Consider the following 18,451-nt stretch of genomic DNA (forward strand, 5'->3'; position numbering starts at 1 on the left):
ATAAAACTGACGCTCTAGAGAACACTAATCCTCTCGGTGGCCCTTTACGGACATGAATCATGGACGCTAAAAGAAGATGATCGAGGAATGCTTGGGGTTTTAGCGTAAAAGGTTGCAAAATCCAAAATGGAGTATAGTGCAGACGTATGAACCACGAGCTATATTAAGAATGCAAATATGCTGTTATAATGAAGATAGTACAGTGTGGCAGTCTGCGCTGAGCTGGTCACGTGTCTAGAATGCCCGACGAAAGAGTAGCCAAAATTATTTTAAGCAGAGAAACAAGAAGAGGCCGTAAACTTCGGAGTAGACATCGCACTGATAGATGTGCGCTATCGAGAATGATGCACGTTCAGCTGGGGTTCGAGGGGTTAGAAAAAAGGTAGCCTAGGATTGAGTACTGGAGGACCATAATTAATTCGGCGCAGGATCGATAACGGACCGTCGCCACTGAAGTAAACTGAATATGGAGCTTAAGCCGACAGCTCAATATTTATGAGTAGTCAAATAACTGCGGATGAAATACTAATTCTACTTTTAAATACTCAGAATTGAAGCTGGTAATATTTTCGGAGCTTGGACCCCAACAGCTCAACTTAAATGATTTCATGAATCATGGGGCCCAATCAATTGAACATTCGTGAGTCATAGAAAAAGTTTAATTGAAAGAGAAATTTTGCTTTAAAGTTCGGGGCCCCAACAGTCCTATTTGAAGCTTTATTTTTAATCATCAAATCGGTTGATTTTATAAATCATGGGGCCCCAGCAATCGAACATTCGTGGGTCATAGAAAAAGTTTAATTGAAAGAGAAATTTTGCTTTAAAGTCCGGGCCCCAACAGTCCCATTTAAGGCTGAATTTTCAATCATCAAATCGGTTGATTTCATAAATCATGGGGCCCCAGCAATCGAACATTCGTGAGTCATAGAAAAAGTTTAATTGAAAGAGAAATTTTGGTTTAAAGTTCGGGGCCCCAACAGTCCCATCTAAGGCTGAATTTTCAATCATCAAATCGGTTGATTTCATAAATCATGGGGCCCCAGCAATCGAACATTCGTGAGTCATAGAAAAAGTTTAATTGAAAGAGAAATTTTGCTTTAAAGTTCGGGGCCCCAACAGTCCCATTTAAGGCTGAATTTTCAATCATCAAATCGGTTGATTTAATCAATCATGGGGCCCCAGCAATCGAACATTCGTGAGTCATAGAAAAAGTTTAATTGAAAGAGAAATTTTGCTTTAAAGTTCGGGGCCCCAACAGTCCCATTTAAGGCTGAATTTTCAATTATCAAATCGGTTGATTTCATAAATCATGGGACCCCAGCAATCGAACATTCGTGAGTCATAGAAAAAGTTTAATTGAAAGAGAAATTTTGCTTTAAAGTTCGGGGCCCCAACAGTCCTATTTGAAGCTGAATTTTCAATCATCAAATCGGTTGATTTCATAAATCATGAGGCCCCAGCAATCGAACATTCGTGAGTCATAGAAAAAGTTTAATTGAAAGAGAAATTTTGCTTTAAAGTTCGGGGCCCCAACAGTCCCATTTAAGGCTGAATTTTCAATCATCAAATCGGTTTATTTCATCAATCATGGGGCCCCAGCAATCGAACATTCGTGAGTCATAGAAAAAGTTTAATTGAAAGAGAAATTTTGCTTTAAAGTTCGGGGCACCAACAGTCCCATTTAAGGCTGAATTTTCAATCATCAAATCGGTTGATTTCATAAATCATGGGGCCCCAGCAATCGAACATTCGTGAGTCATAGAAAAAGTTTAATTGAAAGAGAAATTTTGGTTTAAAGTTCGGGGCCCCAACAGTCCTATTTGAAGCTGAATTTTCAATCATCAAATCGGTTGATTTCATAAATCATGAGGCCCCAGCAATCGAACATTCGTGAGTCATAGAAAAAGTTTAATTGAAAGAGAAATTTTGCTTTAAAGTTCGGGGCCCCAACAGTCCCATTTAAGGCTGAATTTTCAATCATCAAATCGGTTGATTTCATCAATCATGGGGCCCCAGCAATCGAACATTCGTGAGTCATAGAAAAAGTTTAATTGAAAGAGAAATTTTGCTTTAAAGTTCGGGGCACCAACAGTCCCATTTAAGGCTGAATTTTCAATCATCAAATCGGTTGATTTCATAAATCATGGGGCCCCAGCAATCGAACATTCGTGAGTCATAGAAAAAGTTTAATTGAAAGAGAAATTTTGGTTTAAAGTTCGGGGCCCCAACAGTCCTATTTGAAGCTGAATTTTCAATCATCAAATCGGTTGATTTCATAAATCATGAGGCCCCAGCAATCGAACATTCGTGAGTCATAGAAAAAGTTTAATTGAAAGAGAAATTTTGCTTTAAAGTTCGGGGCCCCAACAGTCCCATTTAAGGCTGAATTTTCAATCATCAAATCGGTTGATTTCATAAATCATGGGGCCCCAGCAATCGAACATTCGTGAGTCATAGAAAAAGTTTAATTGAAAGAGAAATTTTGCTTTAAAGTTCGGGGCCCCAACAGTCCCATTTAAGGCTGAATTTTCAATCATCAAATCGGTTGATTTCATAAATCATGGGGCCCCAGCAATCGAACATTCGTGAGTCATAGAAAAAGTTTAATTGAAATATAAATTTTGGAAAATCTCTTTTTGTGTAAGAAAGAAATTTTTACTAGGGCCCACCGGGCATTTGGCCGGTTGCCCGGTGGGCCAGTCCGCCCCTGCTCCGGGCCTCCGATCAACTTTGTGTTTTTCGACCAATTTTTAAACCTTTGTTATAGTATAACAAAGGTAAAAATTATTTGTCTTCGGTTTGAATATTACGCATTGATGTGTTCTGCAAAGTTTTAGAGCATTTTATTACAAGAAATTTGGCTGAAGACAGCAACCTTCTATCTCTTCAGCGAAGATGGAAAAATTTTATTTATTGTAAATGAATTTGTAAAATCAGTTCAATTTCTAGTTTAGCTCTTTTTGGAATTGTTGTATGACTTTTACATGTATTGCAAAGTTGTGCAAATAGTTAAAATACACAACTTTACTAAACATAGTATACCTCTATGTTTGCTTGTTCAGGAACTGTAGAATTTTGATTATAAAAAATACTCTAATTTTGACTCAGAATTACTTGACTAGCAACAGATGGATGCATTTTAAACATTTCACATTTGCTGATAGTTTTGCTGCAGAAAAACACCATTTTTCCATATGAAGAAACGAGAGAAAAATCCGGTTAGAATCAATTGCGGTGCACCTCACATGCTGCTTGCTTCATTTCTGTGATGTCGGTTTATGCTGATCTATTTTCCTAACAATTTAAAGTATTAATGCATTGAATAGTTATGACATTTTGCTCATAACAAGTTTATTGAAGAATATACGTTAGTTAAACAACGATTTGTAACTTTACAACAATATGGCATTCAAAATCTACACATGTTGTACAAAATACCACTGCGTGACTAACCGAAGGTAAATACAAATTGATGAAATTTATTTAAAAAAAATTGATTGATGTGAATCAAACAGAATGGCATTACAGGAAATTATGCATAGTTCAAAAACCTATAAACTAGACCTTTACTACGCAATGTATATGCTTTTTTATTACAATACTTTAATAAATTATATCTTGAGATTTCCAATAGTAACATTAAAATAGAAAAGAATATGTGTCGATTTTTATTTTTTGAACAGAGAATGTGAAGGAATGATCAATGCTCTGTTGTTCAAATAACACAAGTACTCATTCTCTTGGTTTTTATGGAGAAGATATATATATAATTTTTTTTTATTATTTTACTAACCGTGTCAGCCACAACAAGACAAAATTTTGATATTCGAGTTATTGGATTTCCATTAGCGCAACTTAATATTATTTTACCTTTCATCACTGCCCTAGTACTAGATCATCTAAAGTAGTACTAGATCATCTAAAGTAGTACTAGATCATCTGGAAACGACTAGCATTTAGCTATCCTCTTGTGATTATTGTGACAATAATATAATAGATCATTCGATTGCTCATCACTGTCGTAGGCAGTTGCTTTCGTTCCGTGCTTTGCGATATAGTGAAGACAGTTTCAACTTTTGTTAAAGATAGGCTGAAGATAAAATTAAACCCTTGTGCAGTATAGTGCGTTTTAGAGGCCCACTATTTGTTCCAGATTGTACGGTGCATAGTTCTGGTAACTATAACAGATAAGTAATAGATAAGGTGAGTCTATACTATTTTACCATAACCTAAACTATAGGCAGCAATGCCACCGAAAAACGTGCTATCTAAATGGATATATCTTCCTTACTTTGAAAACCCATAATTCTTAAATCTTTGGAGGTGAGATACAAAAATCATCGATTCCTGCTCGAAGCTATAATTTTCAATATTTCAGTATATATAAAAATCGCGTAACTTTAGCAAATTGTGTTTCAAAAACTTCACACCTTTCTGAAATTTAGTGAGGTTATGTAAAAAGGCCACTATCCGGAACAGTTTTAAAGGATATAGTTTCATTGGTTTAGACCGGAAAAAAGATTACTTTTGATTTATGTAAACATTTCAAAAAATTGAATTTCAAAAACCAAAAATTGTGGGTCTCTAATATTTTGATATGGTATGTAAAAAAACACTCAGCTTTTCAAAAAATATAAAAAGATAAGATTTTTGACGTCTTTGCCCACATAAAAAAATGAATATTTTTAATAGTTTTGCAATAATGCTTAACTTTTAGTTAAAACACCTTACCATTTCTTTTTAAAAGTCCATTAAATTAAAATGCCGCGTCAATATAACCATTTGGTTCACGAAAAATCCAGTGATTCAAAAGTTATGATTTTTCAAAGTTAGAAAGGTAGCTTAGCTACAAATACAATTTATTTTCAAACTTTTAAATGTTTTCAGAATAACTTTGTTATTGTCGATAGTAGACAGTATCAATCCCTGACTCAGTCAGTAAAATACGTTAACGGTGATTTCAAGGAAAGAAGCATAGGGTGAGTACGTTGTTTTTGAACATAATCTTAATTTATCGATTGCTTAACCCATTTCCTCCTAGCGTTGCGAAAACGCAACGCACTTTCATTCGTTTCTAGAGAAGACCCGGTTGAAGATATCAACTTGGACCCTGAGAAACAAAGAAAGATTGGAAAAAAATCTAATCGACCTGTTTTTGCTCAAAGGTCAGATGTTACATGTAACATAATTACAGCTGTGACCAGAGATGCCAGAAGTGAAGACATGTCTTCATTTTGAAGACATTCTGGTTACAAAAAAGTGAAATGTCTTCGCTTGAAGACATGTGAAGACATGTCTTCACCATGCAATTTAAATGAGCGGAAAGCCGAAAGAAGACAAATGAAGACATTTTTCCTTGATTCGTGAAGACTTTTCAAAAAATCACCTGGCATCCCTGGCTGTGACAAAACAACAGGCTTTGCTATTTTTCGGACAGTTAAGGAAAAATGCTCATAAAACTCGATTTTACCTCTATTAACGCCTGACCTATCAATCAGTGTTAGTAAGAATCGGTTACTTGCCAAAAAAAACTTTGTTTCATAATTTTGATTATTTTTGTAATTTTCAGATAGGTTTGAAGCTTTGCGTTGCGAAAACGCAGCGCTAGGAAGTAACGATATTCAAAATTTGCAACGGAAATATTTGTTTTCGTTCGTTCGCTGCGGTGTTTCATTTGATGTCGTCGCTTTTTAGTAAACAAATGAATGTAAATCTTATCTTTCGCTTATTTAAAATATCCCGGAAACATTATAAAAGTTTACATAACATAGAATTCGCTGCTTCAAACACTGATGGCAGATGGAGAAGCCGTTGTGATAAGAGCGTAATAAAATTGTTAAAGTACCTTTGCTTCCGGAATATCTGGAGGAATTGAGTCATGGCAACGACAGTTTTATGGACCCAAATTTAATGTTACAACCTTTCCGGAACGTGTTGGTAGGCATTTAATCATCTGCGATGACATGCATTTAACATTCAAACTGCATACTATGCGTCTAATGCAAAGATGATCTCCAAACCAAATGTTTTGATATCTATCATAAAACATAACATGTAATACTCTAAGCCGTTCATTTAATCTTTATTAATACTCAAAATCACAAAAAAAAAATTCCAAATTTGATTTAACGGTAAAAAAGTATGAAGCATTTATATGCATAATAATGCAGGTATGCAAAAACGGTATACCCTTAATGCCCAGCGTTGCGTTTTCGCAACGTAGCGTTGCGGGACACAGGGTCAAAATTAAAAATACATGTCAGTGGTTTTTTCTTAGTTGACCTAAAAGAAAATTTTCCTGAAAGTTTCAACTTTCTATCCCTGCTGGGAAAAGTCTGGGGCTTAATGGGTTAATAAAAATCAAGTTATTGAAAATCGGACTTTTTATTTAAAAATTTACAACTAAATACTTAGTTACCTACCGTATATAAAATCGTTAAAAATGCGAAAAACTAAAACATATCAATCAATGGTCAATTTCAATCTATAATTAACTTGACTATATTTTTAAATATCCGTTCCGTATTCCTCCAAATCCTTATTTGCCAGTAAAATTCACAACGTATTGCGTACAATAATTATATTTTCTTTCCCTGGTCTACATGTAGCAACCAAGGCTACTTTTGAAATACTGAACACTGTCCCGAAGGCAAGACAGCCTATTTATTTGATTTTCCACTGTGCGTCCCTTTCGTAGCCCACTTTGTAGGGGTTCTCCCCTAGTAACATTTCTAATCTAACGGTCTAACGGTTTTCTACTAGGGTTCCACCCTAGTTGCCTAAACATTCTATTGGGGTGAATATACATTATTCCCCTACTGCTACTATAATTAAACCCCTATGCTTTTGCGCATGGGTTTAATTTATGGCTTTACATCCCTAAAAGGAAACAGCGCGTGCGCTTCGTTAACTCTACTCAAATAGCGTTTAAAAATGACAGATGTTCAGAATGAAACATCTGCTAGCTTGCTTGTGGTTAGAACGACAAAAAAACCGTTGACTAATAATCTGCTAAAAGAAAGCTACGAAAGGAAATAGAAAAGAATAGTGATATCGTCATATCACACTGGGTACATACATACTTGTAAGCGTTATTTATGTTACTTGATGAACACCTTATTTAGTTTTATAATATTTACGTGATTTATAGGAACATAATGTAAACACAAAAGATAATTTTTGCAGACTTGAACGAATATATAGAGTAAGGAGGGGTAAAAGTACGATGCGGGTAAAAGTGCGATTCAACGATTTATCAGTGCGGATTCCGAGTAAATTGACTACATTGGCAATAAACTTCATGAATGTTTTTCAGTAACAGATTGAAAAGACCGCGATTGGCGTAAGATAAGCGTTTGTATTTGTCTCGATAAAAAATAAATAGTAAAGCAATAAGCTATTATGTTTTAAAGACATTTTCTAAAAAAATAGTTACACAAAATTGTTTTTTAACGCTTTGAAACTGAGCAAGAAACTGTGCCTGGGCAGTTAGGGATGGATAAAACGAGAACTTTAGCTACAGTAAATCATAAAATTCAAAGAATTTTATCTTTTTTTAAAAAAATAACACCTTCACCATTTTTTGCTAAAAACTTTATGCATATGTGTATATTAAATCGCCAAAGTTTCATCAAGATCCGTTTGCCGCTTTTTGAGTTATGCTTCAGTAAAATTGGCCTGATTTTAACCTGAATTCGGCTATAGCTTATTAACTCATAAAGATAAAGCAAAATAGTATTCTGCAAAAATATTCTTCTCTTACGTATACAAATTTTTGTAGAACATCATATTGAGCTATCTGTTGAGATAAATGAGTTATAAGAGGAAATATGATTTTACGGGTCGTCCATAAACAAAGGTCCACTGCTGACAATACGTAAGAGTTAGAAATTTGGAATGTTTAGAAAAGTTACGTGAAATTAATCTATCTTTAATGTTTTAAAACTAAAAAATGGAAAACAAACTTATTTAAAAAATTATTACTTGAATTGTTGTTACGGTATCATCTGAACATTGGACGACCCTTTCAAAAGATGCGTCATGTTTTCATTCAAAAAGTTGCCGAAGACTTCATTGAGCTAGAATATCCCGTTAAGGCGCAATCATTTTTGTCCGTCTAAAATCGCTTTCTGGATCATAGTGCATTGGCATTAATGGGTGACTACTTTGACTGCTTGAATCTAACGTAAACTTTGGCTGCTTACGAAGCATAGTTGCTGAGTTATGTGCAAATGTTATTTTAGGGCGGTTTTGATGTAATTTTTTGTTATACGGGTAATACGATATCAACAGGAGGATATTACTTGTTGAAAATTTGTAGCACTGTTTTACATCACTCGCATATCTGTTTTGAAAATACGGTGAAAAGAGTTTACAAAATATATTTCGCTTTTCCATAATTTAATCAAACCCCGTCAAGCGCCTAGCGGAGTAAAGGTGCGATTCACGGACTGACTGCTCTACAGATGTTGGTTGAAGGAAAACAATGTTTTCCGCTGATGAAACATAAAACAAACGTTTGGGAAAGTTTCGATCTGTCGGAGGAATAGGAAAGGTGTAAATTGAGAATATTCCTTACCGAAACATACCGCAGATTGACGATAATATGGTTTTGTTAGCTACTGCTGTGCTAATTTCATAGATTCGAGCTTCGCACTTTTGCCCCGCGGTAATCGAACTTTTGCCCCGCTAGTGGGGTAAAAGTGCGAATCGGCACTGGTTCAGAAGAATGAAGAATTTATTTTCAATAACACTTTTATTCCAGATGATTTATAGTTGAATGTAAAGACATTGAGTAGCTGCATCACTATAAAATATATTTTGTTGTTGTTCTTCTTTATATCTCGCGAAAATTGATGACAACTTCAAACATCGCACTTATGCCCCGCCCTACTCTATAGAAAATTAGAAATTAATCCTCTACAGACGGCTTTCATTTTCGGGCTTCAGATCACATACGAAACTTGCTATGAATTGACAATATGAAATATGTGTTCATAGCAGATTTTTTGATATTTTGATATTAGTGACGTACGTTCAAAAGTTAGCATCTTTGAAAAATAAGAGTTCAGAAAAATTATTATTATATTTAACTTTTGCAGAAAAAAGATATCTACAACAAAATGACTGATCTCAAAATTTTACTATTAGTTTGTTTGGCTTCAATTTGGCAATATGTCTGATTTAAAAAATAATAACTGAATAGAGCATTAGATATGAAAAAGAGAAATGGAACTATTTCATAGCTGGCGCTCCTTCAGGTGATTATTTTTGCATGAAAATCAAAACTTAAGTTTCTTTTGAATGTACTTTCATGAAAAGATAGTGATTAGCTTGATCGCATCGTTTTTACAATGTGAGTGAGTTAGGAAAACAAGATGTGGTCGAATAGTGCAAAAGGTGCGCCATAAACATGCTTGAGAATGGAAAATATGGTCGATATGATTTCCAGTGCTTATCACTTCGATTTATTTATTAAAATGCAATACATGACAAAAAATTCCTGTCTTTTAAAGTGTCACTAACGACAACAAATCGTACAAAATTACTACCGTACAATGTTTTCCTCCTATTTTTCATATAAAATTTCTAAGCACTAGTATTTATTGATTGGAAAGAGCATCTATTGATGCGCAAAAATTGTTTGAAATTTATATTAGTTTATTTGGAAAAATCAACTCACTAGTATTTTTAATCCTATACACTACTATACCTACATGCTTAAATTAGCTGCTTTTCTTCGCGTTTTGCTTTTCTTGTACAATTGTGAGTAACAGCAAGTGAAGAAAATGACAATTCAAATCTGAAATCAAAGAAAAGTAAAAACTTTTCGATTGAATCTCACTACAGTGGGATTTCGAATTTGGCATGGTTCGGTTTTGGCATGGTTCGATTTTGGCAACAAAAGTATTCATTTTTGGCAACACAAAATATTTTACTTCCAAAAGTATGCTTAAATATCATTCAGTTTCCGCATTACTTTAAATGACGAAAAAATATTGCCCTAAGTGTGTTCATGACAAAAAAGTTTGCGGTTATAGAATATTTCGAACAATATTTTTATTGCCGGAGGACTACGTCTTACCGTAGGTCGACGGAAACTTACTTGCACTGCATGGATAGCTCTTGGCGGATTTTGTGAACATAGAAAGGCTGCAATCGTTGATTAATAAAACTTAGACAATTTCTAATGCATTTACTTTCAATTTTGTCATATCAAAAACCTGTTTTAATCCACCTAGTGGTGAAAGGAACCTTTGCTATACGGTCTTACTTGCTATTTGAGATAGAAATCGACACATCTTCGGAACATAATTCATCTATTGGTTAACGATGCATGGTGCGTTGGTTTACATAAAATTTTTGAAAATCGAATAAGTTCACGAAATTTGAATAAAATAGGAGCACTTATAAATTTTGTTATTTGTTATTTGTTATTTATTGATAATTTCATCCGACTTATCATAGTCTTAATGAATAAAGAATATGGCTGGAAAAAGCCACCTTGAAAATGCAGTTTTCAAAGCGGCGCAAAAACCCAGCATCTTTTATGCACATAGTTACATTGATATAACGCTTAACAACTAAACACACTTTACAATGATTTGAATGAACAGAAAACAGCAGTAGGCACTAACACTAAAAATTAAAATTACTGTCATTTTCATTATATGCCAAAGCAAGTCGACGGATGGGTTCATATTGACCATAATTCGTGCGATTGCGGGCGCAGAGGACAATATATCTGTAGCATAGCGAGGATGCTGGGACAATCGTAGCTACCGGTCAGGATTTTGTTGGTCATTTGAGATATTATATCCTAGCGTCGCTGTTCGAGGGGTTTTATTCCAAAAAGAATGCAGAGATCATTTGATAGATTCTTTTTACCTTTGTTATATTGCAAATTGCATCAAAAACGCGAAATGCCAGAAACTTGCAGAGAGCATGTAAGTAAAATCCTTGCAGGGAGCTGTCAATTATTCATGTCAATTTATTGCGATTGACACTCGCAACAAGTTGACATAAATATTTGACAGGTCGCAGCTGGAATTCTACTTGCAAACTGTTTACAAGATTCTTGCATTTCGCGTTTTTGATGCAATTTGCAATACTATAACAAAGGTTTAAAAATTGGTCGAAAAACACAAAGTTGATCTGAGGCCCGGAGGACCGAGTCACATATACCAATCGATAAGGTTCGACGAATTGAGCAATGTCTGTGTGTGTGTGTGTATGTATGTATGTGTGTGTGTGCGCTTCATTTTCTATCGCCTGTTTCTCGGAGATGGCTGAACCGATTCGTTCGATTTTACTTTTGTTTGAAAGGTACTATTGCCTAGTGTATCACTATTGTGTTGTTTCATGGTCCGACTTTTTGTTTAAAAGTTATGAGTAAACATGTGAAAACTACCAGACACGATTTTCTCCGGAACTAGACAACCGATTTCAATGATCTTAGTACCAAATGGAAGCTCTTGCTATAATATAAAAATTGTCAAGAAGTTTTATTGAGAACAGACAAGTAGTTTAAAAATTAACCTTAAAAAACCTGTTTTGACAAGGTAATAATTATCGCCTGTTTCTCAGAGATGGCTAAACCGATTTTTGTGCTATTAGTCTCATTTGAGAGGCAATGTAGCATAATAGATCACTATTGATTTGTTTTTTGATTGGACGTTTAATTTGAAAGTTATGGACAATCGTGTACAACACATCAAAATTAACAATAATTTATAATAATTTTGACTAAGATAATGTATCAAGTTTCAATTATTTTAGTATCAAACGAAAGGTTTTGACACTGCGAATGTATCTGCGAAATTTCATAAGAATTGGTTTTGCCGGTCAAAAGATATTAACCCTCGAACACTCACACCAACTTTTGTAACACGGTTTACTCGCGCGCACAATAGCCCAAAACCAAAAAAACGTGCGCACTATAGTTTTGCCTGGGAAAACTTGGTCTTAGGTTTATCGAACCTTTGGAAGAGTTTTTTGAAATTGAAAGCTCTATCGTCTGGTAGAATTTAAATTTTGATTAATCCCCCTAAAAGTGAAATAAAAAAATTATTTGTCTTCAGTTTCAATATTACGCATTGATGTGTTCTGCAAAGTTTTGGAGTATTTTATTACAAGAAATTTTGGTGAAGATAGCAACCTTCTATCTCTTCAGCGAAGATGTAAAAATTTTATTTATTGTAAATGAATTTGTAAAATCAGTGTTTCTACTTTAGCTCTTTTTGTAATTGTTGTATGACTGGTTCATGTATTACAAAGTTGTACAAATAGTAAAAATACACAACTTTGCTGAATATAGTATAGCTCTATGTTTGCTTGTTTAGGAACTGTAGAACTTTGATTATAAAAAATAGCCCAATTTTGACCTCGAATTACTTGACTACCAACAGACGGATACATTTTAAATCTTTTACATTTGCTGATAATTCCGCTGCATACAGACCCATTTTTCCATATGAAGAAACGAGAAAAAGTTCCAGTTGAGATCAATTGCGTACTTCACATGCTGATTGCTTCGTTTCAGTGATGTCGGCTTATGCGGATCTATTTTCCTTACAAATTAACGTATTAATGCATTGAATAATTCTAACATTTTGCTCATAACAAGTTTATTGAAGAATATACGTTAGTTAAACCATGATTTGTAACTTTATAACAATATGGCATTTAAAAGACCTTTACTACGCAATGTATATGTTAAAGAATATTATTTCCTTTTACAACTTACTTTTACTTGCACTTACTCATATTAGGAACAACTTACTCAGCAATTTCTTGAAAAAAGAATCTATCAAAATTTATAAGTGCTCCTATTTTATTCAAATTTCGTGAACTTATTCAATTTCCAAAAATTTTATGTAAACCAACGCACCATGCATCGTTAACCAATAGATGAATTATGTTCCGAAGATGTGTCGATTTCTATCTCAAATAGCAAGTAAGACCGTATAATAAAGGTTCCTTTCACCACTAGGTGGATTAAAACAGGTTTTTCTTGTCATAATCTGCATATTCGAAATACTGGCAACTCTGATGTTAGTTACTGTAGCAACCTACCAACGGTTGTAGCTGTGGATCTATTTTGTTTATGTTATTTGTTGAACACGGCCACGACACGGCTAAACATCGAAAACAGAAACCAGCGAATTCAATTTTTTCTGTTATTTTGATCATATTTAGAAGTACCGTAGCGGTCGTATCGTACCGCTTCATCGTTACACGCAGCATGACCCCACCGCGGTGGTACTAGCAGTGAATTTTTCATCTTGGAACACCGGAAAACCTATACCTCTTCATAGATATCCGCCGGTGATGCAGTGTTTGACTTCGATTTATTGATCTCGAAGGTGGTGGCTGCTAAAATCTCATTCTCACAGGCTCATTCTCAGCCTGTATGCCAACGGGTCGTAGCCGATACAGAAACACAGTTTCTCGGAAGGATTAAAAAGGCATTTCAATTACGTAGTCGTGCTAACGTAAGAACTACCCAGGTAACCAATAAGCATTTCCAATGCAATTTAAAAGCAAGCCAATAAGCATTTAAGTTACCTTAAATGCTACTTAAATGCTATTTTGGCAAAATATGCGGCTACTTTACTGCTAGCCCTCTTATAGTGCTGACAATGCTTATTTGCAGCTAGTTACCAACAAGAAGAATTTAAATAGAATTGTGGATGCCAATTTACAACACTTATGCAGTCATAAAGCTGATAAACAACAACCTGCAGTATAAAACGCCAGGGATGCTTATAAACGACTGATTTACTGCTTATTTTAATGCTTATTGGTTACCTGGGTAGAATGAAAAGTGTCCAAAGCTATTTAACCGTTATGTGTGTGACAGGGTACTCGGGTACCTATTCAGTTTTAAAATAGTTATAACTCATTCAATTTAAAAAATACGTCATTGAAATTTTGCGACATCGTTAAACTCGTTGATCTTAAGTAATTGAGGTAATTTGGTGCATATCCATAAAGGGAATTAGTATTGAGGGGCGTCATAAACTGCAGCTGCATTCTTGGAAACACTTTTTGTTGCCGTAGTAAATTTTGAAAGCGAATCGCCAAAACAAAATAAAGAAGAATAAGAAGTCACATGTCACTTCCTGTCCTAGAAAAATACTTGCTAGTTCGAGGGTTACTCTTGTTGCTATTTGATATTTGGGAATGCCGATCATAGATATGGTAGTGATCAGGCAAAATGTGAGGGGCAAGGTCCCCACTCGCTACGTGGTTGTGTATAGCGCGTCTCATTCGCGCACTACTTCCGACATTGTAATATACGGTATGGAAGAAAAATCGTTTGTCGTTTCTTCCGAACTCTAATTTAGTGCTGGTATAAGCGAAGCAAAGCGTAGGTGCTACATTATATTCATTCAGGTTATTGAAACTCGACCTTCTGTTTCTTTATACGACAGACTTCGCAGCCAGCTGTGAGTGCAGGACAATTGCAGGGCCAGTTTCTACGATCCTATTGACTCTAACAGCCTCTCCCAGCCGAAATTCGAACATACAACGACTGGTTTATTAGGCCAGCGTCATACCTCGAAGCCAACAGTGAACAGAAGTCTTTAAGAATCAGTTGAAAAATTTTATGCATTTTTTATGCAGACATGTGTAAATCATTCACTGTAACAAATAACGCATTTTAAAGTTCTGCCTGCCAATTTTTTATTATATTTTTTATATATGTCAAAAATGCTTACTCACCTTTTCCTTTGGTCCAAATGGTTAGATCATCGGTTGAAACACCGACTCCTGCTTTATTGTGGGCGTTCATTTTCAATATGTATTGCGATCCGCACTTTAATCCATTTAACGTATAAGCAAATTGCTCAGAAGGTATTGATACACTTGACCAAATACCAGAGGCAGGCCGGTAAAACAGATTAAATCCCTGTATCGGTGCTCCTCCATCAAACGAAGTTTCCCAAATGATTCTAACACTATCGTACGATGCGTACTGTATCGAAATAAGAGTTATGTTTGGTGTTTGTAACACTATTAGTATATACGAAATGCTATCTTCTCCGAAGAGGTTTTTAGCTGTGCATGTGTAATTACCCGAGAGGTTCGGTTCAATTTTATATATTTTTAGATATCTTTGTGAAATACTATAATATGGACTGAAAGTAACAGGCTGGTCATTGGTAATCCATCGTGTTCTTGGTGTTGGATTTCCTACTGCTATACATTCTAGCGATATACTGGTTCCCACCGGTGCTTTCAAAGTTTGTGAGAATGACGCTATTCTCGCCGGAGCACGAGTATTGGTTTCTTGCGTAACAACAATTGTAGCATCTCCTTCGCCCTTGGACGTAGAAGCCGTTACCCAAAAGTCATATTTGCGATTTTCACTTAGGCCTCTAACTTCAAAAAGTAAGGGATGTTGCTCATCGAGCCGTACTAAATAACCTGTTAAAGATAAAATACATCCAGTAGAGATTTGTATAACGCGAATTTCTATAGCTCGGGTACCAGGATATTTCTATAACGCGGTTTTCCGCGTATAACAAATACACGTAGCATATGGATATTGAGTTAATTGGGGCTAAACTCGAATTTTGAGCGATTTTGAACAGATACGACCGTGGTGTCTTTTAAGAAGTTGTAGAGCATATAACAGTTGACTCTCTAAGTGATATTCGGAAACCACAAAGTTGCGGGTTGGCCTGCTGGAGGTTCCGGAATATCCGTAGAAATTTTCGTATTGGTAAAGTTGTTTAAAATTGGTAAAATATTTTTGAAGTAACTAAGGTCGGGTAATTGGTAAAAAAAGTAATAAATAAGTGACTTTAGGAAGCCGTAAGGTGGTCCTCCGGAAAATTCAGAATACATCGTGAATATTTTGAGTGTATTTTGACTATAGTCTAGTCTACTAGAAGTATATATCGACTCTTTGTGACTCATTTTGGGTATTGGATGGTTCACCGAGAGAAAATTCAAAGCTTACCTGAAATTGCTCACTGGAAATGCAAATGTTTTTAAATTGTAACAGTTCAAAATGAAATGGAATATTAGCAACCCTCAACTAAATAGGCCGCTCACGACTCGACATGGCCGCCAAAACGTTCACTGGAAAATTAGGGTTTGCCGTCAAAGTGTACAATAAGTGAAAATTCATGTTGAAGTCCGCGCTACAATTTGAAAAAAACTTTAAAATAAGCTACGAAAACTTTGTTGCTTTCGTCAACGCGATAAGCAGTTCGATGCCCTTGATCATCAATTTTAATCATTTAATGTCGGATCTTTCGATGCATTTCATAGTGGCCAGGTTGAGTCACAAACCGCTGAATTTATATTCATATTTCACATTGTTCAATTTGAGGTTGAATGAACATAATTCCGAACTTAAAGAACAATTTTCGCTCGTTGACCACTTTTACGGATGTTCCGGATTTGGTCCGGATCCGGATGGCTTCTCAATAGCACGGATTGTTTACTTTACTTACAGAAATGAAAATTTAGCGGATGTTCCGGAAGCACTGGAAGACCAAGAGGGGACTTTTTCTGTCTCACCAAGCACCTGTAAGATGGAAAAATATATACTTGACATCTTTCCCAAAGGAACCATGGTCGTGTTGATTCAAAATTTCGTACAATTCGGGTATAGCCCCAATTAACTCAATTTCCATATGCTACGTGTACTTGTATAACGCTCTTCATATAACGCTGTCCCAATTACCCGCGTTATACAAATATCGACTGTATGTTTCAAAATATGATAAGTTTGATAGTAAATTTGTTTATCTAACGGAAACAGAAGTGTAATTAAGGGGGACCCTACTCTGGAAAGTCGAAAAAATGGAATTTTTGTACGTTTTCTGACAGCTTACACCTTTAAAAAGGTCATGTCTAACGGATTTTTCAATATCTCAATATCTCCTTAAGAAGTTATAGCGAAAACTGTGGGGTCACCTCAAGGGAAGTGCATCGCTGTTCGAAATTTTTAACGCATTTTTCTCGAAGCCATGCTTTTTCAACCGACGGTACGGTATATTTATTTCCGAATTAAGTGGATGAATTTAGATAACTCATTTTCATACGCTAAAAAAGTTCAGCCAACTTTTTTAGCGTATGAAAATGAATTATCTAAAATGGGGTCTGGTAATTAATCGAATTTCGGACCGTTTTTCGCTTTACGACACGTGTTCTTTTCACTAAAATGTATAACCGCAGAGAACAGACATCCAGTCAGGAACAAATTTTCCGGGTATTCTTGGATAAAATTCCAAATTAAAATCATCTAATATGCTAGCGTCACCACCACTATAGTTTCACAACTAGATGATTTTTTTGATTTGCACACTGACAACCTTTGGCTCCTCTGGCGCTAGTATATATGGACTATAAGCGTTATACTAGCGCCAGAAGTTAGCTGTTGTGAGTTTAGTGTAGAATTTCATGCGCCTTTAGCGACATCAACACTATAGTTTCCCAACTAATTTGACATAAGTTTTATCCAAGTGGGGAGCTTTCGCTTGGATGTCTGTTCTCTGTGGTATGTCTGTCACCCTTCCGTTGTACATGTGCAACGTTGTATACGTGCAACGCTAGTACAATGGATCAATGGATTTGGCTAATTTTGGAGTGACAACTACCTGTTTCTGGCGCTAGTGTATATTAAACCGTCTAAATACACTAACGCCAAAAGAAAGTCGTTGTCACTTCAAAACCAGCTATCTTCAATGATCCGTTGTATGCCTGTCTAGAGTATCAATAATTGATCTTAATGATCTTGGGGTGGGGAAAAGCCGTCTTGATATTCTCAAGAGGCATAAAAACCCCACCATCTTTTAGGCACATACATACATACATACATGAAACAATGAAAAATTACAAATAATATAGTAGTCATAAACCATTAAGGTTCAAACACGGGTCATCATAAAAGTTTGTTGCTGTTATTTTTGCTTTCAAAAGAATCAGTACTCTTTTTGATGCATTTGTGAAAGCTGGTAATAGTATATGTGAGGTGTGCATAACAAAATTTCAGGTTTGAAAATGACGCGCGACAAGGAATACTCCCTACACCCAAAAAAATTGTCGCGTCCAGTTTACGTGAAAACATAAGTAATTCTCATCCACCGCACTTTGCATGTAACATTCACGTGAATTCAACCGTTTAGTTAGTTTCGAGCTACAATGAAGTCCTAACAAGCCAGTCGTCGTATTTTCGAATCTCAGCTACGCGAAAACCATTGGGCTTAAACGTCTTTTCTAAGACTTGACCCTTATTTATCGACGGACTTCACAGCCAGCTATTAGAGTACAAGACAGTTACAGAGTACAAGGCAGGGCTAGTGCAACAATCCTACTGGCTCTATCTAGCAGCACCGCCTAGACGAGATTCGAAAATACGACGACCGGCTTGTTAAACCGGCATCATACCTCGAAACCAACTAAGCGGTTGGGTTTACGTGGATATTACATG

At 35.5% G+C, this 18,451-nt stretch overlaps 1 protein-coding gene across 1 annotated transcript in view; it reads right to left on the bottom strand.

Annotated features, from left to right (window-relative positions):
- LOC128735978 (cell adhesion molecule Dscam2) overlaps nucleotides 1-18,451 on the bottom strand; it is a 468,886-nt gene that overhangs the window by 33,819 nt on the left and 416,616 nt on the right. Inside the window, exon 19 of the mRNA XM_053830464.1 lies at nucleotides 14,728-15,432. Within this exon, the coding sequence (XP_053686439.1) occupies nucleotides 14,728-15,432 (705 nt within the window). The remainder of the gene's footprint in view (nucleotides 1-14,727; nucleotides 15,433-18,451) is intronic.

Source organism: Sabethes cyaneus, chromosome 2, assembly GCF_943734655.1.
Source record: "Sabethes cyaneus chromosome 2, idSabCyanKW18_F2, whole genome shotgun sequence".
Taxonomy (NCBI): domain Eukaryota; kingdom Metazoa; phylum Arthropoda; class Insecta; order Diptera; family Culicidae; genus Sabethes; species Sabethes cyaneus.